We start from the raw sequence: 25,674 nt of genomic DNA, 5'->3' as shown, positions 1-25,674 counted from the left end.
CAACATGGTTTCTACCCCCGTAGATCGATCTCAACTAACCTTGCTCCCTTCGTATCTCTGTGTCTGCAGAATATGGAAGCAGGAGTACAAGTGGACGTTATTTATACAGACCTCAAAGCGGCGTTTGATCGCGTCGACCACTCCATACTACTTGCTAAATTAGGCAAACTTGGCGTATCGTCGGATTTGGTTCACTGGTTCCAGTCATACCTAACGCACCGGAAGCTTTGTGTAAAGCTAGGTTCAGCAAATTCGGGCTACTTTACAAACACCTCAGGAGTTCCCCAAGGCAGCAACCTAGGGCCGCTGTTGTTCTCCATCTTTCTCAACGACATTGGATTCGCTCTTCCTACTGGATGCAGAATTCTGTTTGCTGACGACATCAAAATTGTTGTAGTTGTTCGTTGCGAGAACGATTGTCTGGTGCTACAACATCTAATCAACGTTTTTTGCGAATGGTGCGATAGGAACTTCGTCACCATAAGTGTTCAGAAATGCAACGTTATCAGCTTTCACCGCAAGCAAAAGCCAATTATCTTCAACTATACCATTGATGATCTGCCACTACATCGTGTAGATACTATTCGAGACCTAGGTATCACGCTAGATTCAGCTCTAACTTTTAAGCCCCATTATCTGGACACTATCGCCAAAGCTAATAGACAGCTCGGATTTATATTCAAAATTGCGGATGAATTCCGTGACCCAACCTGTCTCAAAGCGTTGTACTAATTCTTCGTTTCTCTTATATGGAAAAATATAAAACTTTTGAAAAACATCAAAAAATAACTTTTCCGCATCGAAAGTATTATAAACTTTGTTGATAAGTATTGTTATATACATAAAGTTTGAATTCTGTGGCAATTTAAGCAAATAAATTGCCTTACAAGTGGTCAAACTTGCATGCAAGTTGGCTAAAATAGTCATTTTTTTTGCATTTTTAGCCAATATCTCAAAAACTAGACGTGCTATGATATTTTTGAAAAAGGCAATGGATTCAGCAACCCTTAATTGAGTGAATAGCGGTATTTAAGTGCTTGAGACAAAAACGTGTTCCGCAGTGTAATCCAATCCTCACAATCGTGGCCGTGCGATTAGTGTCGTCAGGCATTTAAAGCGCATCGTATTATGGGGTGTGGGTTCGATTCCCGGTTCAGCCATTGAAACTTTTCGTTAGGAATGTTTTTCGGCTGTGCCATTGGAGCATGCTTGCCCGTTGTCTAGTGTTAAGTTACAGTCTGTGCAGCTAAATGGCTGAATACGTTGTCCGTGTCTTTTAAAATATATTGAATAATGAATCCTATTCTGACAGCTGAGTGCAATGACCTCTATATCTGCTTCTCAATTGAAACTCACAAAAAATACGTCAATGTTACAAACGACAGCACTAGTTTTGAGTGCTCTATCTACTGCTGATGCCTAGACGGAAACAAGCGCTATAGGTACAGCTATACATGCATTGCACATATCACACCGTGAAGAATCGTGCATATTTTACATCCCTTGGCCCCGTTACTGCAATGGACGATGCCAGTGTCGTGTCCCATCCCAGACGGATAGACAGATAGATATGCATCACTTTATGGTTTATGCGATATCATGATGAACCGCATCATTTTTGCTGCAACATATCATACTGATGTGTCATATGTGCTTGCATAGATTTTAGTCCAGTGCCAAATCATTGTACTGCAATTGACTTTTAGTTAATTTTTAGGCAAAGCTTGAGTAGGTATAGTATTGTCAAATGATGAAATTGTTTATTGCATTGCATTTTTTGTTAATGCATTTATTTATGTTTGCATTTTTCACAAGCAGCGTAAGATATAAATTTTATAATTACCACAGAGTGGTTATTACACACTTAGATTAAATTACTGGGGTCGGTCAAATTTTGCTGGGTTTTGGAACTACCGAAATAGTCAGTAAAATGAAAACTGTCGCCACGCGTAATTAAAAAGCAAATTTCACCATGTTTTATTTTTTATCGATATATGATATAAAAAGAAAGCTCTCTGCAAAATTTCAGTGGAAAATCTCTGTTTTCCGATTTCTGACATTTTTTTAGTTTACTGACTTTTTCGGTAGTTCAAAAGCCCAGTTATTTTTACCGAACAGATTGAGTGTGTATGGAGTGCGTCACTTTTATAAATTACAGAAAAAAATATACTAAAACTAATTAAAGCGTATTTTGCATTGCCTCTTAAACACTATAATTGAATTTATTTCCTTTAAGAAATTCGGCAGAGCATTCCATAAACCGACACCCTTCACGAAAAATGTACCTGAATATCGTGACGTATGAACTGGGATGAAAAAAATCCTTATTCTATTACTTCTTAAGGATCTCAATTTTGTGTGCAAATATCTAGGATTTTTGGTTAGAATTAACTTATGGACTATGATAGTGATACGTGCCTTGTAAAACCATGAAAGCAGTTGTCCAACAGTGTTTGTTGAACGTGAGAAACATGGTCCAGGCGTTTTATACTATCAGTCAGGCTAAGGCCTGGGTGGCCTCTGCTGTACGTAGGAGACGTCTCCATTCGACTCGGTCCATGGCTGCCCATCGCCAGCCACGCATTCTGCGAAGGGTCCGCAGATCGTCCTCAACTTGATCGACCCATCTTGCTCGCTGCGCACCACGTCGTCTTGTGCCGGTCGGATTGTTTTCGAGAACCATTTTCACCGGGTTGGTATCCGACATTCTGGTGACATGCCCGGCCCACCGCAGCCTCCCAATTTTTGCGAGGTGGACAATGGTTGGTTCTCCCAGCAGCTGGTACAATTCATGGTTCATCCGCCTTCTCCACGTTCCATCTTCCATCTGCACTCCGCCGTAGATGGTCCGCAACACCTTCCGTTCGAAAACACCAAGGGCGCGTTGATCCTCTGCACGTAGGGTCCATGTTTCGTGCCCATAGAGGAGTACCGGTCTAATCAGCGTCTTGTAGATGGTCAACTTCGTGCGATGGCGAACTTTGCTCGTTCTGCGGAGTCCAAAGTAGGTACGATTTCCAGCAACGATGCGTCTCTGGATTTCTCTGCTGGTGTCGTTGTCGGCGGTCACCAGTGAGCCCAAGTACACGAAATCTTCGACAACCTCGATTTCATCACCGTCAATATGAACTCGAGGTGGGGGGCGTGCCGTGTCTTCTCTTGAGCCCCTCGCTATCATGTACTTCGTCTTTGACACATTGATGTTCAGTCCGATTCGCCTAGCTTCAGCCCTTAGTCGGATTTACGTGTCCGCCATCGTCTCAAAGTTGCGTGCAACAATATCAATGTCGTCGGCGAAACCAAGTAACTGAACGGACTTTCTGAAAATCGTGCCACTCGTGTCTATCCCCGCTCTTCTTATCAAACCCTCTAAAGCAATGTTGAACAGTAAACACGAAAGGCCATCACCTTGCCGTAACCCTCTGCGAGATTCGAAGGGACTCGAGAGTGTCCCTGATACTCGGACTACGCACATCACTCGCTCCATCGTCGCCTTGATCAATCTTAGCAGTTTGTCCGGGAAACCGTATTCGTGCATAATCTGCCATAGCTGTTCTTGATCGATTGTATCATAGGCCGATTTTAAATCGATGAATAAATGATGTGTGGGTACATTGTATTCGCGGCATTTCTGCAACACCTGGCGGATGGCGAATATCTGGTCCGTTGTTGCTCTTTCGCCCATAAATCCTGCCTGATATTGGCCAACGAATTCTCTAGCAATTGGTGATAGACGGCGGCATAGAATTTGGGAGAGTACCTTGTAGGCGGCGCTCAAAATTGTGATCGCACGATAATTGGCGCAATCCAACTTGTCGCCCTTTTTGAAGATGGGACACACGACACCTTCCATCCACTTCTCCGGCAATACTTCCTCCTCCCAAATCTTGGAAATAACCCAGTGCAGCGCTCTTGCCAGTGCATCACCACCGTATTTTAGCAACTCGCTCGGAAGTTGGTCCACTCCAGCGGCTTTGTTGTTTTTCAACCGTCCAATCTCCGTTTCTACCTCTTGGAGATCTGGAGGCGGAAGTCTTTCGTCGTCCGCGCGTGCTCCCAAAGTTATTTCCGTGCCACCTCCGCTACTGGCCACATCACCATTAAGGTGCTCGTCGTAGTGCTGCCGCCACCTTTCGACCACTTCACGTTCGTTCGTGAGAAGATTTCCGTCACAGTCTCTGCACATGTCGGCTTGTGGCACAAAGCCTTTGCGCGAACGGTTAAGCTTCTCGTAGAACTTCCGTGTGTCTTTAGCGTGGAACAGCTCTTCCATCGCTTTGCAATCTCGTTCTTCTAGATGGCGCTTTTTTCTTCGGAAGATCGAGTTTTGTCTGTTTCGCGCCTGTTTATACCGTGCCTCGTTCGCTCTCGTGCGGTGTTGCAGCATTCTCGCCCATACTGCATTCTTCTCATTCCTCAACTGCTCGCATTCGCCGTCGTACCAGTCGTTTCTCTGATTCGGGGCCGCTTGACCTAGTGCTGCTGTTGCGGTGCTACCTATGGCGGATCTTATGTGCCTCCAGCCATCTTCAAGAGTGACGGCGCCAAGCTGCTCTTCCGTTGGTAGGGCCACTTCCAACTGCTGCGCGTATTCTTGGGCTACTTCTGAGTCCCGTAGCCGCTCGATGTTAAGCCGCGGCGTTTGGCTTCGACGCGAGTTGTTCACCGTCGAAAGTTTTGAGCGCATACATACAGCAACTAGATAGTGATCCGAATCTATATTCGCACTGCGGTATGTGCGGACATTGGTAATGTCAGAGAAGAATTTTCCGTCGATTAGAACGTGGTCGATTTGGTTCTCGGTTAGGTTATCGGGTGATCTCCAGGTGGTCTTATGGATATCTTTGCGGGGGAAGAAGGTGCTTCGGACTACGATACCACGAGAGGCTGCAAAGTTGACGCATCGTTGGCCGTTGTCGTTAGATACGGCATGCAGACTGTTCCGCCCAATCACCGGTCTGTACATCTCCTCTCGTCCTACCTGTGCGTTCATGTCGCCAACAACGAGTTTCACGTCACGCGGAGAGCATCCGTCATAAATCTGCTCCAGCTGCGCGTAAAACGTCTCCTTCTCGTCGTCGGGTCTCCCTTCGTGTGGGCAATGTACGTTGATGATGCTGTAGTTGAAGAAACGGCCTTTTATCCTCATCTTGCACATCCTTGCGTTGATCGGCTGCCACCCGATAATGCGTTGTCGCATCTTGCCCAACACTATGAAGCCAGTTCCTAGCTCATTTGTGGTGCCACAGCTTTGGTAGAAGGTAGCCGCTCGATGCCCGCGTTTCCACACCTTCTGTCCAGTCCAACAAAGTTGCTGCAGCGCTACGATATCGAAGTTACGGGGATGTAGTTCGTCATAGATTATCCTGTCGCAACCTGCGAAACCAAGTGACTTGCAGTTCCATGTTCCAAGTTTCCAATCGTAATCCTTATTTCGTCGCGTGGGTCTTTGCCGATTGTTCCGGGTCGTATTATCTCCTATGTTATTCGCAATAAGGTTTTTGACGGGTGGCTTATTGGGCCTACGCCAACACTCCTGTCTCGCCGGAGCGCCATCGTGCCAGCTCTGTTTAACGTCCCAACTAACACTAGGACGATCGCGCTGATGGGGCTACCACCTTGGATTTAGCTGTGCGCGATTCAGCATTTCTTACTCAGCCGCTGGATACCAGAACAGACGCTGTTTGAGCCGCACCTCCTGGTGAACAGACGCTCGAGACGTACCTCCTCAATCTAGCTGATGTCAGAAGGACAACAGAGCCCAGGCTGCACTACCAGCTAAGTACGCAATCCTTAGCTGGCGGTCTTTGTCATCGTTTGACCCGTGGAAGCGTGAGGTAGGAACTTGTGAGGACCAGAGCTGTGTTGAACGCTCCTTCCCAATTGTCGACTCACCGTTTTGCAGCCCAGACGTTTTATACCATATACAAAACGAACACATGAATTAAGCGCTACTCTAAATTTTTTTTGAGTTCTAGACGTTACACTGAAGAACAAAAAATCACAAGATATAAAATATGATAAAATAAAAGTTTTAAACCAGTCTTCTAAGATCATCCTTCTGCTCCAAGATTTAGAGAAGCATGCTTTGAATTCAGCTCAATGAGCGGGATCGTTTTGAATCCTGATTTTTTCAATCTCAGCGTGCGGGATTTGTGCCAGGATTCAATCTCAGGATTAAATCATTGAAGCGCACTGGAGATCAATTGAATATAAGAATACAGCATTCTCCCCGAATGAAATAGTACAAAATGTTCCTCGTGTCCAATATGAATATTAGACATTTAAATGGGGATTGGGAAGAACCAAACCTATGGATCGAGGGACACAGTAGTAAGGAAAGTAATACGATTATATCGGTCATCTGAAGCGTCCAAGAGTTGTATCAAACCACCCTACTAGTTGGCGCTACTGGCGGTCATTACCACCCTTGGTGAAGTGTATTAATTCAAATGTTTGACCTTCACAGCACTATGATTGGTAATAAGATATGCTCTTGCAGAAGTCAATTCTAAAATTCTGATAGCATTTTATTCATATTCTCTGATTAAAAGCAAGGGATCCCGTCTAAATGGGAAGTCTTTAAAGTACATATGTGTAGGTCAGAAGGCTGTCAAAAATTGACTCATCCCAAACGTCCTGTCTGACAGTTAACATTGCCAGAAATATCAATGCCGACTCGATTTATTTTACCATCAAACAATTGATCAAGGATTGAATCCTGAGATTCAATCCTCCCATACACGTGGCATGATTCATTGAATGCCTGGATTTGAACCAGAAATGCGCGCGAAACAAATCTTGCTCTGGTGATTTTAAATCTCAGCAGCTCTTGGAAAGGGATTTTTTGAAGACTGTTTTAAACAATTTCAATTTCATATCGAAGCTGAACATATTAGCCTTTGAATAAAGAGATCGTAAAACACCATAAATTTTACCGCACTGACCTAAAACGTATTTGTCTCATTTGCACTATCAACAAATCTTACGGGGTCAGAACCTATTTGAATTTTTGGACATTCACAGCTATTTCCACGATTTATTAAAAGATCATTGGTTTTTCGAGCATTCAGTTCAGTTCAGACCATTTCCTGATAGATTCAAGATCTTCATTAATGAAACATGCAATAGTCTCTGCATCATATTTTTTACAATCAAAATACAACTGAACATCATCAGCGAATAAATGCATAGAACAATACTTAATAACAGATGGGAGATCATTTATGTATAAACTGAACAAGATAGGACCTAGAACAGATCCTTGCGGAACGCCCGAGCTGACATTAAGAAAACTTGATAAAATACCATTAGAAAAAAAAAACGGCGTGCTTACGATTCTGCAAATATGATTGAATCAATTGCACGGATTGTCTACAAAATAAAAATTGTTCCGCAAGCTACTTACACACCATTGAATGATATATGGAATCGAAGGCCTTTGAGAAATCCAGTAATATCATAATGACTTTATTTCCTTTATCCAAGACGATACCAATGTCATCGCAAATCTTTATCATTGCAGTTTTGGTACTGTGACCTGGACGATATCCCGATTGATAATCGGAAAGTAATTGCCTATCGTGAACATAAGCACAAATTTGCTTTTTTAAATTCGTTCGAAAGGCTTGGATAATGCGCAAAAAATACTTATCGGCCGCAGGATAAACTGATGAGTTGATTATGCAGTTGAAAAGGAAAGTTATTGACTGAAGGAGCAATGGTAAAATGATGAATTTGATGAACCTTATTGGTAGTTCATCGAGTCCGACAGCGTTGGAATTTATTTCAAAAATTGCATTAATTGTGTCGTAGTCATTGATGTGTCGTAGTCATTGATGTGTCGTAGTCATCGATTGTAAAACCATGCTGACTTTCAAAATAATTACGTTTAGCTCTTAAAATCAATGTGTTTGCACCATTTCTTAGTTTTTTGAATAGCTTAAAATCATCTTCAACGTTTGTACGCTTCCATTTCTTATATTGTCGATCCCGATCAATCATTGCTCTTTGAACTTCTGCATTGAACCATGGATTGTGCCTAGCAACAGAATTTTCAACACGTCTCAATGGAACACATTTGTCGTGCAAAGATTTAATGTACTGATTAAATATGTTTATTAATGTAATGCGATCAGTATTCGAATAAAACAAAAAAATCTAATTAGGGTCATGGAATTCAGCAATCACAATGTTTGGATTGATATTTTTATAATCACGATAGTAGAACTCATTTGTATTAGAATTTGTGTTAAAATCATCAGAAGCAAAGATGAGATCATGATGGGAGATAAGAGGGACGCTAATTTGTCCAAATTATGGGATTTTATCTGGGTTATTACTGACAATTAAATCAAGCTGTGAGTCTCCGTGAGAATGAAAAAAAGTTGGTTCTTGCCCGACATTCCGAAGACCATACGCGTTTGAAGTATCCAAAAACCGATCAGTTTTTCCACACTGTTTCAAAATATTGGTGTTTCAAATCTCCTATCAGTATAATATCATCATACAGTATCCCAAATTTAGTTTATGGCTGATTAAATCGGAACATGCCAAATAAAAATTGGTTTTGTATTTCAACAACTTTTTCAAGTATATTATTAAGCCACCACAGATTTTCCCACAACGATCATTCCTTATCATGTTGTATCCATCGATATTAATAGTGGCTACATCAGTTCTGTCATTCAACCATGTTTCGTTCACGCATGCAACATCTGAAATTGTTTAAACATGCAAAAAAAGGAACAAAAGCGTTTTTCCCTGTTGGACTGTGGTCTTTTTTTCTTTCAGCATTTTCTTGATTTACTCTTTATGTAAATCCTAAAGCATCCAGGGATTTCACAAAATTCTTCACAGATTCTTCGAGCATCAAGAATTCACCCCGACATTTCAAGTTTTCTGCTTGTGTACAAAACCAAACAATAAGTGCACTGTTGTTGGATGGTTTAAATTGTTCGCGAGATTGGTGCTTTGAAGTTTTAATGCAATCTTAGAAGTTTGATTCTAAATTGTTTCACTTTGAATTTTGTCACAATTTGCTTTAGCAAAGCTACATTGATACATTTAGTAATTGCCCGTGGACGTCTCCGTTATTGACATTAATAAGTTTGGAGTTGTCGAAATTGTACAATGAAGATGGTATGCTACTCCCAAGCTGCTGCAATTTTGAAAAATGCAGTCAAACACGGAGTAGCAACTACGAATTGTACGGACACCGATGCTTATGCTTATGCTACGCCGATACTATTAAATGTTTTCAAAAAGATAGCTCCGAAAATTCTCTCAGAATGTCCTTTACAATTTCCCCCCTCAGAGATTGCTGTAATTCTTTCACTGCTTTCACCAGTTCATACTTCAAAATGTCTTCCTTTTATAGCATGTAAAGAATGGTTAAAATAATATACTTGTTTTTAATTATGAATCGTGGTTTACGGCTAACCAGCCGAGTGGAAGTTTAACAACTACCGAAAAGCTAAACATTACATATAATTTGCAATTGGATTAGATGGATATATATTCATTCATGAAAATCTGAAATGTTGATGCTACTACGAAAATTTTATAGATTTTGAATGTGCTTTGCATAAAACTTTATTTATTGTTTTCATTTTTTTTTTTCACAGCAGTTCGTTCTTCCGCTATCTATAGGCATTATGTGCACGAAATTGTATAGTACTTATATAAAACATCTAGGAACGCGGCAATATGGTCATAGTTGTTCAAAGCATTCTTATCACGAAAATAGACAATCAATACATGCCATTTATGCAGTTTCATTGCAATATCGTCGCCGCACGTGATTATAATTAAAACTAGAAGTTTTAACTGGATTAACTTACTGAAACGACAATGTTTCAAAAATGAAGCTCTTAGAACCATGACTTATTGAACTATCAACAAAATATACAATTTCATGATTCAAATCAGACTTCAACCCAGTTTTTGTACAAAACTCTCTCATACAAATTGTTTTCTTCTACATTATGTCTTGCCAACGGTTAAAAAAAACTAAGTATTCTTTTTACAAAATACAACTCTTGTATGGAGGAAGATACTTCGGACTACAAATTAAGCTTATAAAACGATAAAATTGTGTTATGTGTCTATGCTTTTCAAGAACTTTTGCTTAGGTGGACCGTACTGCTACCATCGACACTAAGCTTTATTTTTGGATTTCTTAAGGAAAAACAGCTTAAAATCCAAGTCTTCTGTTAATAAAGGTGACAAGATGCAAGCTTGTAAGCATTTTTTCACCTCAGGACGCAAAATTGCATCGCTGCCTAGCGCCTTGAAGTGAAAAAAAAATCTAACAAACTTGCGTCTTGTCACCTTTATTAACAGAAAAGAGGATCGATGGAGAGAAACCGATGATGCGACTTACGCCCTTATTTTAGCACACGCTTGAAATGTTGTGTTGTGTTGGGTCTACCCTGTTTGGTATACAGTCGTTTGGCATAATAGCTGTTTGGCATAATGCCATTTGACATAATGGTTGTTCGGTATGGTATAACAAGCCGTTGAGCATAATTCTGAAAAACGTTTGAATTTGATCAAGTCGCTTCCATTAAGCAAAAGGGTATGAGAATATATCATGATATCCCGGACATCACAGTCCCGGCAGCTATGTATGATGCAGTTCCAATATCAATAAAACTTTATTGGATATTGTTGTCTTTATCTATGAGGATTAGTAGTATGTCCTATCTATACATGACAACAGAATGAACGATCGCAAGCAGTTTATCAATACGGTTTAGGGAAAAAATATCGAAAAAAAATAGTCGAATGCCAGAACGTCGAAAGAGACAAATCGTCGAAAGGACAAAATTATTTTTTCTTCGGAAAGAGAAACATTTTTCTAAGATATTCGTTCCCTTCCAATTCTCTCCTTTCGGTGTTTTATCGTGTTGACGTTTTGGCATTCGACATTTAGGAATTCGATGTTTTGGAATTCGTCGTTTTGTCACTCAACCCAATAAAGTTCTATTGGGTATGAAACTGCATCATACATAACTGCCGGGGCAATAATATCCGGGATATCATGACATATTTTCACAAAATTGAGTCCAACAGCTGAGATGTATCGTGACATCTAAAAAAGAAGGCACATTTTATGACGCATCTTATGATCCCGAACATTACTGTACCACTGCACTATGGTCCAGAAAGCAGTTTTCCACGGAAAGATGCGTTTTCAGCTTTAGAATGAAACATTAGACGAAAACAGTCGTCTACAAAGTTGCTTGCATTAGTTAAGCCCTTTGTTTGGTGTTATTAAAAATTAGGGTGGACCACATTTTCATAGAAATTGTGTAACTAACTTTCTTATTTGTAGAAATTATATTATACATGCTTCAGCAAAGTTGTAGACCATTCAATTTCAAGCAACTTTGCTAAAGCAAACGACTGTCATGCCAAATGACTTTATGCCAAACGACTGTACGACAAACGGCATCATGCCAAACGGGGTAGACCCACTGTTTCTTTAGTTTAGTGCCTTAGACTGGCATTCAACAACAATTTTTCCGCCTAACATTATTCAAGTTTTTCTCCCAGCAATCCATTGAATAGTTTCGTATAAATTGCTTTTAAAATCACCATACAAGTCCAGCCGGGCATCCCTGAAAAATGCTGAAATTATGGTGCAATCAAGATGCTGTATTACACAACATTCAGATATAACAAAGGTATCAAACCGATTAACTAAGGTACCGTGGGGTAAGTGGGTAAGTGGATACAGAAAAATCAATAGTCACCTTTATTGTTATGTACGGCTAACGTGAATACTGTAATTCAAACTTTTTTCTGTGGATAACAAATGATGGACTAATATACTTCAAATCGACATGTATTTCGATTTTTCTGATTGTTATGTATTGAGTATGAGAGACTTAAATATTTGCCCCAAATGATTCACTTGCCCCACCATGGTGGGGTAAGTGGATCACCAATAAAAAAAATTCGGTTTTCAAAACAAATGTGGTGTAATTATGTATAGTAAGAATGACATTACTCTCGTACATGTCATTAGTGCAAGTTATGTTACATTTTGATACTTTTCAAATTGAAAAGTATCTTTATTTTATCAAAATATTATAAAAAAAATGTGTACACTTATTCACACTAAAAAAAATATTGTAACTAAAATAATTTGGAGAAAAATCATCTATTTTATTCTCATAAGTATTGTAGACGTTTTGTAGGATTATTCCTAATGATGTTTTCGAAAAATACTCGTAGTTTAAAAATAATAGTTTCATTTCTTTTTGTCTAACAAACTGAAATCTTTTTATTCTATTCGTACCATCCGTCTAGAACAATTTATATTGTTAAATAAGGTGCGATGATATGCTTTCATTTGGTAAATTTGTTTATTTTGCTCTATCGCAATTAAGCTTAGGAAAACCACGAAAAGGTATGTTTGAATTTTGAAATATTCCTTATTTTATATTTTTTTATACCAAAGAGATTGAAAATACTTTTAGGTGGATTAATTTAAATTTTCTATGGAACTTTGACAAATTTAAGCTAGGAATGAAAAAAGTTAAAGGAAAACAACATTTCAGCATATTCAAACTTATTCAAATTCGCATAAGCAGTCTGCTAATATGCTATAACAATGCTTGATCCACTTACCCCATCCCATTTAAAAGCAGGGGAAAGTGTACCATGTTCAATTTATCTGTATTTATTGATAAAAATCACACATTTTTCATTGTGATTCACTCAATTAGAACTGAAATGCTCACCATGCGTTGAAAAAACTAATAGTATTCGATTTTAGACAGAGATACAATGGATTTTTAATTGATAGAAAACAATTTTGAAACTAATTGATTTTTGCAGCTTACAAGTTTGCTTGTGTTGGTGAACGTGTTTTACCAGTTTTGCAGTAGTATTAGTGTGGACGTAAGAATATAACCTAAAACGAAGCTATGGTGCGAAAACATTCAACATTTTAAAGTATTTATGCTTAATATGGACAAATGATCCACTTACTCCACTGATACACTTCCCCCACTGTACCTTATTCATTTGCCGCGTTTTTGTATTCTGTACATCAAATGGTCGGCGTTAAGTCAGAGTGGACCAAGTGACATTTTTCATTTTTTGAGAAAAATGAGCTTGAAGTCTAACGCTTTGTAATTTTTTAACTCCTTAAAATTTTGGTTAAATATTTCTACACATCTTTGTGTTACTTTCAAGCAATATGATGTGAAGTGATAATCACGAAAAATCATAATCCAAACCTCTGATAGAACGATTTTTTGATGGACTATGTGTACTTAGTCAACTCTGACTGAACTAAAGACTGCCGTTCAGTGAGTTGGTTCACTCTGACTGAACAGTTTTTAGGAAAATAACAATCATTTAATACTTGCATGGTTAAACTGGGTGCATATCTCTTAGATAAGCAGATTATCAAGACCCTTCGAAACCAGTATTGTAAATTCTTCAATAATCTATATCTTTAATGCCGAAATCAATGGCATTACGAAAGCTTGAAAATTAAGGTTTTGTAGGGTCAGGGCATTGAAAACCAGAAATATTCAAATATGCGTTCAGTCAGAGGGGACCAAGTGAAAATCTTGAGTACCGACCAAAATATACTGGTCCAATAAGCGGGTTCTAAGACATTCCATACATACACCATAGAACTACCATACACTTCTAGTTTTCAACACTTGGTCCGCTCTGCCTGCACAAAAATTGTTGCAATTTCTGACCACCCATCCAAATATAGTAAATGGTCAAAAACCAAAATCAAATGCATCGAATTAAATAAAATTTATGAATTCCTATTGATGGATGAATAGAAGAATCATTCGATGTTGAAACATCTGACAAATCTCTTGAAATGTTTTTCATTTTCTCGCATTTCTCAGTGCGCTGATCATTTTTGCTGTTATGGTAATAAGAACTTGGTCCACTCTGACTGCATACTTTTATCGATTTTATAGATCACCCAAAGTAAATTCATTACGTATCTCTCGCAGTTTACAGCATTCATCAAATCTGATCAAAGTGAAATGGAGGTAAGGTAATTTTGCATCTAATGAAAGAATAAACCAATTTTTCCAAGTTTTGTACTTGGTCCTCTCTGACTTAACGCCGACCAAATGTGGAATATCGTATTAGTTCAAAATCAATTCAACCCATTTATGTTATCCTGTTCTCGTTAATTTTCTGACACAAGGAGACAAACAAATGCATTAAAAATGAAATAAAAGTTAGTGACTATAGTATATTTAGTCGTTTGAATCGAGACCATAGTATGCCTTCAGTTAGCCAATTTTTGAAATGTGTTCTTTATTTCGCCAATTTTTGAAATGTGTTCTTTATCCATTTAGTACCTACATTAATGTGAATGGCTGGACCACTTAAGGTGAAACATCTCGGAGTTCAAAGATGGCCGGTACAATGGCCGACTTATACCCCTACTCACGTTTTCAAAGGCACAAAACTGGAGAAATAGTAAGCAAATGTTTCTGATCTTCTTATTTTAAGCTTTCTGCTAGTGCACAAAGCCAAAATAAAAAGTGCACTGTTGTTGGATGCTTTCTTCGCGAGATTTGTGCCTTTGAAGTTTGAGTACAATCTTAGAAGTTGATTCCAAACTGTTTCACCTTAAATCCATCCGTGGACTTTTGTCAATACTAAAACTCTTTCCCCCCCCAAAACGTCTACTTACTTACTTATTTGGCTTTACATCAATTATCTTGATAAAGCCTCGCCAACAATATTTCGCCAATTCCCTCGGTTCATTGCCGCTTCTCTCCATCCTCGACTGTGACCCACGCTCTCCAGGTCCTGGTGCACCTGATCAATCCACCTAGCTCGCTGCGCCCCACGCCTTCTTGTTCCGACCGGATTCGTGGCGAACACCATCTTTACAGGGTTGTTGTCCGGCATTCTTGCAACATGCCCTGCCCAGCGTATCCTTCCAGCTTTAGCTACCTTCACGATACTGGGTTCGCCGTAGAGTTGAGCGAGCTCGTGGTTCATCCTTCGCCGCCACACGCCGTTCTCCTGCACGCCGCCGAAGATCGTCCTTAGCACTCGGCGTTCGAAAACCCCAAGAGCTTGCAAGTCCTCCTCGAGCATAGTCCACGCCTCATGCCCATAGAGGACTACCGGTCTTATGAGCGTTTTGTACATCGTGCATTTGGTGCGGGGGTGAATCTTTCTTGACCGCAGTTTCTTCTGGAGCCCATAGTAGGCACGACTTCCGCTGATGATGCGCCTTCGTATTTCCCGACTAACATTGTTGTCAGCCGTCAACAAGGATCCGAGGTAGACGAACTCGTCCACCACCTCGAAGGTATCCCCGTCTATCGTAACACTGCTTCCTAGGCGGGTCCTGTCGCGCTCAGTTCCGCCAACCAGCATGTACTTTGTTTTCGACGCATTCACCATTAGCCCGACTCTTGTTGCTTCGCGTTTCAGGCGGGTGAACAAATCTGCCACCGTTTCAAATTTTCTCCCAATAATATCCATGTCGTCCGCGAAGCAAACAAATTGTCCGGATCTCGTGAAAATCGTGCCTCGACTGTTAAGTCCGGCTCCCAAAACGTCTACGTGCTCTATAAATGTCCTTCAAGTAATATGGTGGACTAGCATGGAGCACGTCGAACAAATTTTATCGCACCAGCCTTAGACCGTGAAGGTTCAAGTCAGTCCAAGCATTACCAAATGCTCACAGAAAAAAATGCATTTATTTTAGCTTTTGCTGCAATGAAAAGCACTAATATCTCAACCGATTAATGACAATGGTTTTGTTTTCATTTCTACTGTAGTAAACGCCAACAACAATCGACGGATCGGTTCCGTTAACGACATTGATCCGGTCAATGGGTACTACGGCTCGATTTCGGAAACCCCTCAACATCAACAACAGCAAAACGCCATTTATCATCAGCAACAAGTTCAGCAGCAGCAGCAACACCTCCAGCAACAACAGCTGTATCTACAACAGCAACAACAGAGACAAGCACAGTTGCAACAACAACAGCAGCAGCAACAACAACAACAACAACAACAACAACAGCAACAAGCGCAGCAACAACAGTCGCAGTACATCCAACCTCCACAGCAATATGGAGTGCCTACGTCGACTCCAGTCTCGAAACCAATGGGTAAAGTGGTAAGTAAAACTTAAACATAATTTCTTTATTTGGAATTTATCCCTGGGTATCTTACAAATGGCACATCTGCCCCAATGTTCACACTTGGACGCATTCCATAGTCGTTACTATTACTCAATGGTGGTTCTGTTGAATCGTCCTCCTTTGGACACATTTCACTTCTTATGCAAACCCCGTTGTGCTTCACATAACCCGGTTGACACAGGCAAGTTGGAGGTCCTGTGCATCCAGCCAAACACAACACTACGGAACAGTCCATGGTACAGGTGGATTCGCAACAGGGCGTGCAATCGCTATACCTCGCATACGGACCACACGTTGGACATTGGTCTGCCTTGATACAGCTGCCATCGTGTCGTACGTAACCCGGCATGCAAACACATGTCGGTTGATTGACCAGCTCAACTCGACACTCTTCAGTGCAGTTGTTTCCGCAGGTTGGTTCACAGCACGGTGGCGTAGGTTGAAGCTCCTCGTTCGGTGGACATGAACCTGCAAAATTCGAAACAAGAACATTCGTTCACGTCAGCATGCTGAAAGGCATTATGAAAGAGAACTCACACAAAGGTTCCTCGGTCGCAGGACACTGTGATGGACAAATGCACTCTCCATTATGACGAATAAATCCCGATTGGCAGACGCAGGATGGTACAAATATAGGTTTTCCACTACAGTCTGCCCTTGAGCAGTCGTTGTCGCAGGTCGGTTCACAACACGGTAGAACTTCGCGGATCTCTTCGTTGGCGCCGCACTGATCTGTGGAACAATCGAACTGGTAGCGTTATCGGGTTTTGTTGTTACTAAGAACACAAATTTTACCACAAGTCGTTATCGGTGGGTTCTCGATAATGGTGTATCCTGCCATCAACTGGTTGACCAGTGGCAGAACCAGTAATAGCCGCCACATGGCTAGTCGATCACTGAACGTGTGCGATGGTTCGAAACTATCTTATATAAGCTAGACAGTTATGCTGCTAAAACAAATGCTACCATTGTCACGCATGGAACGCAAATGATACAGCACGTTTCTCGTTTTGTGGAGTAGTGGGTGCTTGAGCTCCAATATCCTGGAAACTTTGTCTATCAGTTACCTTATCGTTTTCCAAATGTACCCGAACGTGCTGTTTTTGTTAATAATTGAAAAAAAAAGATTGATAATCCACTTTGAAGTTACATGTCCGTTCTTGTAGCTTAGCAGACAATATATTTTGGGAATAATCTACTATTTTTTATGGAATTTCCATAATTGACAATCATTTTCTACTATTAAGCACAAATATCAAAAGAAAATTAGTTATAAACCGGTGATACGAAACGTGTGGTCCACAATTCAAGTAGTGATCTTTGTAAACTATTCGGAATTACCAATGACTGTTGTAAAATTTACAATATTTGAAACACATTCAAAAGAATTTCATTTTTGTTTGCCGCATGAATCCATAATTATTGTCCATCAAAAAGATTTTTTTTATTAAAACAAGACAATAGTTTAAGATAGAATATAGAAAAACAATAATTTAAGATATAATAATAATTACTTGAGAATGGTTGTCGTGGCCAATCATGATTCTATTAAATTGAACCCAAAAAAACACATTTTTGTTTGCACATTTAATCCGATCCTGTTGTTGAAATTATTCTGAAGAACATTTTTAACCAAAAAATACTCTCAAAAGGTGCTGTCCATCAACCACGTGGTCATTTTTTTTGGGATTTCACTCTCCAAGAAAAAAAAAGATTCAATTCAAATTCGACTAATACTGCCACCTTCCTTTTTTTATTTATCACAGGAGAGAAGATAGAGATTCCCTTATAACGTCATCGTGCAGGGATATCTTTGATATTAAATATAGTATACATCTTACAATTAATGGAAATTGGTAACAAAAACCGAGTTCACTTCCAATCAGATTGAAGAGTCGCGCACATGGCCTATCGTTTCAAAATAAGAAAGTAATAAAATTGTGAGCAAATGATTATTATTTATTATTAGAAGCTTTGTACTCAATAAGTGTATATAATATTTATGTTTCAAAAGCCCCTTATAATTTCCTTAGCGGTGGTGAAGATACCGCTTATTACTCTGCCTCTTTCTTGTGCTACGTTTTAAATGAAACAGAACAGAACTCGACACAAAATGCGCTTATCATTTACACAATTCTTTATCAGCTATAACTGTGTGATACACATGAACATGGATAATCGGTAATAACAGTTCTCTACATGCGGAGTATGTAGAACTAACAACGAATTTATAAAGATTCGTCCTTAAATTGCATAGCGATTTTCGGTCCATTTTTAAAACATCTCATAATATCTGATTCCACTCAATCCTTTAGCGAACAACGACTAATGGTATTAAGTGCTTAATCGTTAAATGGTATTTAGTGCTTGTTTCTTAGAAAACCATAAAATAACTCTCAAAAATCTCATATTAAGTAATTTGGCAACAAAAATCTCCTTTTCTCTTTTTTTTAGCGCGTGTACCGTGCCTTATATGACTACGAGGCGCAAGACAGCGACGAAGTTGGCTTTACCGAGGGTGACTTGATCATCGAGGTCAACTCCATAGATTCAGGCTGGATGACCGGACGTGTCGAGCGAACTGGACTAACGGGAATGCTGCCAGCGAATTACGTCGAACTGGTCAAGATATAAGGAATTCGATATCTCGCAAATGAAAAAAAAAACAGTTAAGTAATCGAGAACACCATAATCGCCGGATTTATCGAGATTAAACAGGTAAGTGCAAAGTTTTGAAAACATCGCGCCAACAGAGAGATAATAACAGAACGACGAAGAAGCAAAGGAGAATTACCAATATTAGTTTTCTTGTCTAGTGTATAAAGTAATTCATCTAATTTAAATTTACTATCCAAGCTACTTTACGAGATCCAATAGTGGGAAAATGCGTGCAGAGAAGCAAATCATATGTTTTTAATTTTATTTTTGTTATTCATTTGATATTTGCGTTATTTTTCCCAAAATATTTCCAAATGGAGAGAGTCATTCAGCAAATGGTGCTGACTCGAGCGTATATAGGATGCATAGGCAACATGTAAGGCAATCTATATAGTATCTTAGGGCCGACCTGATTTTTGTAGCATTTATCGAAACTGTAAACATTCGCAACTTGTATGTATTTGTATTACTACAAAACAATAGGAAACATAAAACGATACGCGTATTTGGTCTACGATATCCGGAACACAGAAAACATTTGACTGGATATAGATTACAGAAGACTTAGTAGTACTGTGCCTTTTTTCAGCTACAATTTAGAACCCCCTTTACCGGAGAAACAACTTTGGATGCAATTTTTTACAAACTAGCAGATAAGAAACGTTTTCTAGAAATCAAAATTGTTCTACGATAAGAAAAAGGTTGAGCTTCCCTTTGTTGTATACAGATTCTGTGATAGACGAATGTGTATTCGGGAATACATCCCATTGTGCCGGTTTCTTTCACACCAATTGGCGTAGCTTTAAAACCAGTAAAGTACTGTCCAGAAAACAATAGTTACGATGTTCGGTATTCGTTTATGTTTGAGTCAATAAGTGTCATCCCAATAATTAAAGCTACCGGGTTTCCTTTGTTACATAAACAATTAATAAGAAAAAAAAAACAAAAAATACGTGTTTAGTTAACGTATTATAAACACACATGCAACTTTACTACGTACATTTACACAATTGAAACCACATTTTATCTTTCTACAAAATAAAATAATTTATAACACAAATCCAAGTCAATAAGCAACACATAAACAAGTGCTACTGTTAGGATAATGAAGCAGATGTTACGTAACACTAGCAATAGTAATGTATAGACCAGGAAGCGGAGCAAAAATCAAATTATAAAGGCATCTAAAAACAAAACATTTTTTTACTGACGGAAATGAGATAGAGAAAGTCATTTGCTACTTCGCCAAAAAATATGTCACACTGAATTGGGAATGTTTGTCCCCTCCCCTTGTCACGCTTTTTTGTATGAGACCTCTAAACATTTGTTAGGTTTATCCCCCTGAGACTTGCTTACCTTCGAACGTGACATAGTTTGTACATGACTCCTAATCAATACTTTAGGAAACCTCCTCCCTGAATGTGAGGCAACTGATGTGTCTGTTGCGCGGTCTGCAACGGAGACGACGACGTCTCACTGGTTCTCTGCTGAATATTAGTTCCTCCGACATACGACCTTCATGTCCAGCACTCCGCAGGCTGCCGTGTTTTATACGAATAACGCCGCCAGATGCCATTATATGATTTACCATTGAGTATTGCTCGCAGTACTTTACCAAAAACTCTTCGGTCCATCTTTTACAACATCCATGTTTCTTGACCTACAGGGCAACCGGAATAATTAGAGTCTTGTACAACGCGAGTTTAGTCTTCGTCTATAAGCTGCGAGACTATAGCTAGTTATGGAGTCCACGAAAAACCCTACTCGCAGCTGCAAAACGCTTTTTTACCATATAATAGATTCAGAAGTGCATCACCCTGCTTCAATTCATCTAAGTCTAAGGTTACGATGGATGTTGAAATCTCATTCGCAATCCGTTTACTTGATTTCGATCTTCCAACGTTGCACGAATCAGTCTAATCAGCTTCGCTGGAAAACCATTGGTGGTCATTGGTTATCACAGGAAGGGTTCAATAGCTACATGATCTGGATTCACCTTTTCCATTTCAACGTTTTTTGAAGATACACTACAAAGTTTCTCAGAATAATTTAAAATGTCTGAAAATGTGATCATGAAATCATAGTTATTTAGAATGCATTGTCAACTGTTCATTAAACACATTGATTGGCATTTTACACTACCGTAATTTCGGGTGAAATTGATCATTTTTCACGGTTTTTCTAGTGTGTTTTCTATAATGTTAACAATACCAAACAGTTTAGTTGTTTTAGCTGTGCAGGAAAACAAGTACGAAGGTGAGCCTAATCGATTTATGTACCGAAATTTTCTAACAAATGTCATTTTAGTGTTAACAAATACCTCTAAAATAAAAAATCAGAGGATCTCATTTCGGGGTGAAATTGATCACTTGTCAATGCCATTATTGTTAGTTTCCAAAACAACTCTATATGAAAAATTTGAGCTCCCTGAATCCGAATATGCTTGTAAAATTCTTAACAATGCAATATTTATATAAATAACGAATAGTTAAATTTCAAGAATTACGCGGAAAACGCCTAAATGTATGCAATTTCCTAAGGAATTCAATGATATCTATCAGAAATTCAGTTATTTTAACCATATGAGCTAATTGGTACGAGTTTTGGTGATGAAATCTGGTTTGGGGATATATCTCAAGCATCCTCACAAACTTTCAGGTTTACACCATGTTCAAATCCTTGCTTATGAATAGAAGTTCATAGCTGTTTGTCAATACTGCACCGTGCATGATTTTGAAATTTTACGTTATTTTCATAGTAATAAACATTCTTTAACGCAAAAAACTTTACAGCACACAATTCTACAATAGTTACGACAAGCAACGTACATTTACTGTAGCTTACATTGATATTTGTGCTCCATTACGAATAAATAAAATCGTGTGATACGATGATCAATTTCACCCTTCTGATCAATTACACCCGATTTTACGGTACATTGAAATTAAATTCATCTTTTTCAGTATTAAAATTTTACAACGCATTATTATTGCTGTGCATAGCCTATGACAAAGCCATAAAGTCATCTTAGAGTCATAGAATCATTGTACAAAATGGAACAATTTTACATGAATCGCAACATAAAAGGTAACAATTTCACATTGTTTGAAGCGTTTTAATCAAATTCACTCTCTGAACAATATGATCAGAAAGCTACAATAAACGCCTTACTTGAAACATCAGATGCATCCAGTTTTCACCAGCTTTAGGACTTCATGATATTATTACATGCAGGAAATTCTTATATGAGAATCAAGACATTTTTTCACCTCAGGACGCAAGAATGCAACGCTGTTAAGCGGTTTCAAAGGAAAAATGCAAACGCATTGTTTCACCTTTATTCACAGAAGAGAGGATCAATGAAGAGAAATCGATGCCACTTACGCCCTTATTCTAGCACACGTTTGAGTTCATGTGCTCAAACTACTTACATTCTCTCAACAACATCACGCTTAAGTTACTGATTTTTCTGACAGCAATCCAAAACGTTTCATATTTTTCTTTTTTTTATTGATGGTTTTTGACTTGGACATTTGACGTTGGCGTTTTTTCAGTTTTCCTATTGAATTTGATTCTGCATTTTTCTGATATTCCAACGTAAGCCGACGTTGATAGTACAGATTATTTAATTCTGTTATAATCAATTCACTCTTACTGAACCATCAAATTTAAAAACGGTCAGGTTTTCTGTGTTTCTTTTTGATGTTTAAAACTTGTATTATTGTAGTACAAACTTGTAGCACTAGCAGAAAGTTAAAAATAAGAAAATACTTTGTACGTTAATTATTTCATCAGATTAATGCCTTTGAAATCGTGATTAGGTCTTAAAGTGGTGATTGAAACGCAATGGTTGAACGAGGAGCTTCTCATATTTAGGTCTTTACAGCACGAAGGTTGTATTGCGAATGAACTTGATTTTCACTTGTTAATCTGTCTCAACAATTGTGTAACTAGGGAGATGTGTTGATCGGTAACTAGATTTAACTCAAAAAGGATGATTACTTCGATCTTCAACACCCCCTCTTGCTCAGCCTATCCTAAAAATGCACTACACACATTTCTACTCTACAGAATCGAACATTGATGACGACGATTTCTTCAATTGGATTTATAAGCTGGGATACCAAAACCATTTCAGGTTCGACGCATCCATTTTGGCTTCTTGTCATCCGGTGGTCTTATTTTCACTTGATTATACCTGTCTGCTGATAGCGAGTTGTCGGACGACCCTTTTATAAAATTTCATGTGTGCTGATTCGTCAGTCTGAGCCAGGGTTGGTAAAAAATCTGAAATGCACTCTACAGTAGTCAAACAAAGCCAATCACAGTCAGCGAAGCCAGTGAAACTCACGCCCATCGCTGCTGTAGGCAAAAAGCCTTGAAAATTGCCAAACACCCGTTGCTAAGGGCAACCCAAAATTACTGTAGAAAAATGTTCTATTTCCCGCATTTAGAGCATTCAATGACATTACTGATTTAGAGAAATTCATGTACCTAATATAGACTACTTGATGAGATTCACGATTTTAAACTACTGTAGTGAGAGAGCCACGTGATTTTCGCGAAATTCAAGCCTACTACTATTACCATTCCCAGCACTGGTCTGATTATTATTTTCAGGGAACATAAAAACTGGTGTTTATTCTGCGCGGCGTGTCAGCGTGTGAGAAGAGACGAGTCGAATGAGGTGACAATAGAGCGATATTTAAAACTGAAAAGGCAATAGATGGGTCTTTTTCAGTGGTAGTAAAAACGAAATCCTGGAGCAAAGAAAGCACCACGGAAGATGAACTAAACACAAAAAGTTATGTATTCACTTTACACTTGATTTCGTATCACTCCTTTTTTAATCCAGTTTTCTAATTGCAAGTAATTTACGTTTTTTCATTATTTTCCATACGTTTTGACAGTTCTCCGACTACCATTCTTCCATGCGCTTGTGTTGAAAGTTTGAGAAACTTGAGAATCCAGCGTAGAGCGATCAGTGGGTGGGATACAAACAACAGTGTCGTCTCTCGGCGGCCACTGAAAGAAACTGAATGTTCGAAAGTTTGTTGCTTGTACTTTTTGCTGCTGGCGCCAACTGTTAGCGTTTAAGAACGAAATAAACAGTCCATACCCTATTGTCGACTGGCTCCTATTTGATAAACATTAGTCGTCTCACGTCACTCGAGGTGAGAGCGACTTGTCTCGACTCATACGCCGCGCAGAATAAGCACAACTATATCCGGATGAGGGCACGTTACTTCGAAGAGTTCCGCAGACCTGTCCAAGGGTAACTTGTGCTTCGGTTCGATGCGCTGCTCTCGACCTTGATGCAAGTAGAACGCAACTGGACCGCCTTGAGCGGTTCATCAGTTGATTTTTATTAATCGCAAATACTTCACCGTCGGAACTAACGCTTCCTTGGTCTTCATGAAGAATAGGGCGATATTCAAAACTGAAAAGGCAATTTCAGTGGTAGTAAAAACGAAATCCTGAAGCAAAAAAAGCCCCATGGAAGATGAACTAAACACAAAAAGTTATGTATTCATATTACGCTTGATTTCTAATCACTACTTTTTTGATGCAGTGTCCTTATTGCAAGTAATTACGTTTTTCATTATTTTCCATACGTTTTGACAGTTTATCGACTACCATTCTTCCATGCGCTTGTGTTGAAAGTTTGAGAAATTTGAGAATCCAGCGTAGCGCGATCAGTGAGTGGAATACAAACATCAGTGTCGCCGCTCGGCGGCCGGAAAGAGAAACTGAGTGTTCGTAAGGTTGTTGTCTGTCGCGCGGTTTGCCACCGTCAGAACCACCGCGTTGCTGTTGTGAACGCAGAGCGAGGTTTTTTCAGCAGCGTTGTACAAAATACAACAGCGCGACGACTGATGTGTTAACATTAGTCGTCTCACGTCACTCAAGGTGAGAGCGACTGGTTTCGACTCACATGCCACGCAGAATAAGCAAAATATATTGTCCGGGGACGAGTCTCCTCCGCATGCAGCGAGCATGCGATCTCTCACAACAATGAAATGCGGGCAATCTAATACGACATGCTTTTTTCTCCACACCAGCAAAATTGGGGCACTCTGGAGATTATGAGTGCCCGATCCTATGCAGGTACTGCCTATGACAAAAACTGCGTCAGTTCACTGCCCCGTAGTTTCTTTTATACCAATCTGACAGATTTGGTAATAGCCGATGGATCCATCTACCTTTGGTGGAGTTATCCCATTTCTGCAGCCAACCTCTGAGCGTTGTTTCATTACACGCGTTGCGAACTCCTCGGATACCTGTTTGGTTGAAGCATTGAACATCTTCCTTGATGATGAGCCATATGGGCGCACCCCAGCTATGATGCACACGGCCTCTTTAGAAATCGTTTGGTATGCGCTTGCTACTCTTATTCACATGATCCTATACGGGCTTTCCAATCGCTGCCCGTTTAAGCGCTTTTGACCAGATTGGTTCTCCATACCTCAGTATGGATAGTGTCACGCCTGCCAGGAACTTGCGTTTGCTGGCAATTACAGTAGAGCTGTTCGACATCATCCTCGATAGCGCCGCTATAGCCGTAGATGCCCTTTTACAGGCATTTTCAACGTGGCTAGCGAAGCTGAGCTTGTCATCGATCATTGTCCCAAGAGGCCTAAGGGATTACTTGGACTCTATGGTGCAATCACCTACCGAGATAAGCGCCCGTTGCTCGGCCTTGCGGTTCTTGACCACCACCACCTCGGTGGTGGAAATAGAGTGCACTGCTGTCAACTCTACTCCCTCCATCGCTTTGTCATAGACCACTAGGATGATGACGTCGGTGCATATATCGTGTGGCAGGTACAAAGATACTCTATTC

General features: G+C 39.5%; 2 protein-coding genes across 9 annotated transcripts in view; one reads left to right on the top strand and one right to left on the bottom strand.

Moving 5' to 3' along the window:
• Window positions 1-20,026, top strand: part of LOC110676235 (LIM and SH3 domain protein Lasp) — a 189,252-nt gene extending 169,226 nt beyond the window's left edge. For all 8 annotated transcript variants that reach the window (XM_021843307.1, XM_021843303.1, XM_021843306.1 and 5 more), the window contains 2 exons: window positions 15,801-16,147; window positions 18,627-20,026. In XM_021843307.1, coding sequence (XP_021698999.1) covers window positions 15,801-16,147; window positions 18,627-18,806 — 527 coding nt within the window. In that variant the 3' untranslated portion in view covers window positions 18,807-20,026. The remainder of the gene's footprint in view (window positions 1-15,800; window positions 16,148-18,626) is intronic.
• LOC5574571 (keratin-associated protein 9-1) lies at window positions 16,155-18,631 on the bottom strand. Its single transcript, XM_001661474.2, has 3 exons — window positions 16,968-18,631; window positions 16,710-16,904; window positions 16,155-16,640 (listed from the first exon to the last, which is right to left on the bottom strand). Exons 1-3 carry the CDS (start codon window positions 17,053-17,055, stop codon window positions 16,174-16,176), a joined length of 750 nt encoding a protein of 249 aa, XP_001661524.2. The 5' UTR covers window positions 17,056-18,631; the 3' UTR covers window positions 16,155-16,173.
• Window positions 20,027-25,674: the final 5,648 nt, after the last annotated feature.

The sequence above is a fragment of the Aedes aegypti genome, chromosome 2, assembly GCF_002204515.2.
Source record: "Aedes aegypti strain LVP_AGWG chromosome 2, AaegL5.0 Primary Assembly, whole genome shotgun sequence".
Classification (NCBI taxonomy): Eukaryota; Metazoa; Arthropoda; class Insecta; order Diptera; family Culicidae; genus Aedes; species Aedes aegypti.
This window is presented reverse-complemented; position numbering and strand designations above follow the sequence as displayed.

Bases quoted from the DNA above. Each gene is read 5' to 3' on its own strand.
- LOC5574571 (XM_001661474.2), bottom strand. From the start codon at position 17,055: ATGTGGCGGCTATTACTGGTTCTGCCACTGGTCAACCAGTTGATGGCA. The intron at 16,905-16,967 runs GTAAAATTTGTG...ATTGTTCCACAG, and splicing joins CCCACCGATAACGACTTGTG to ATCAGTGCGGCGCCAACGAA. The intron at 16,641-16,709 runs GTGAGTTCTCTT...CGAATTTTGCAG, and splicing joins TGCGACCGAGGAACCTTTGT to GTTCATGTCCACCGAACGAG.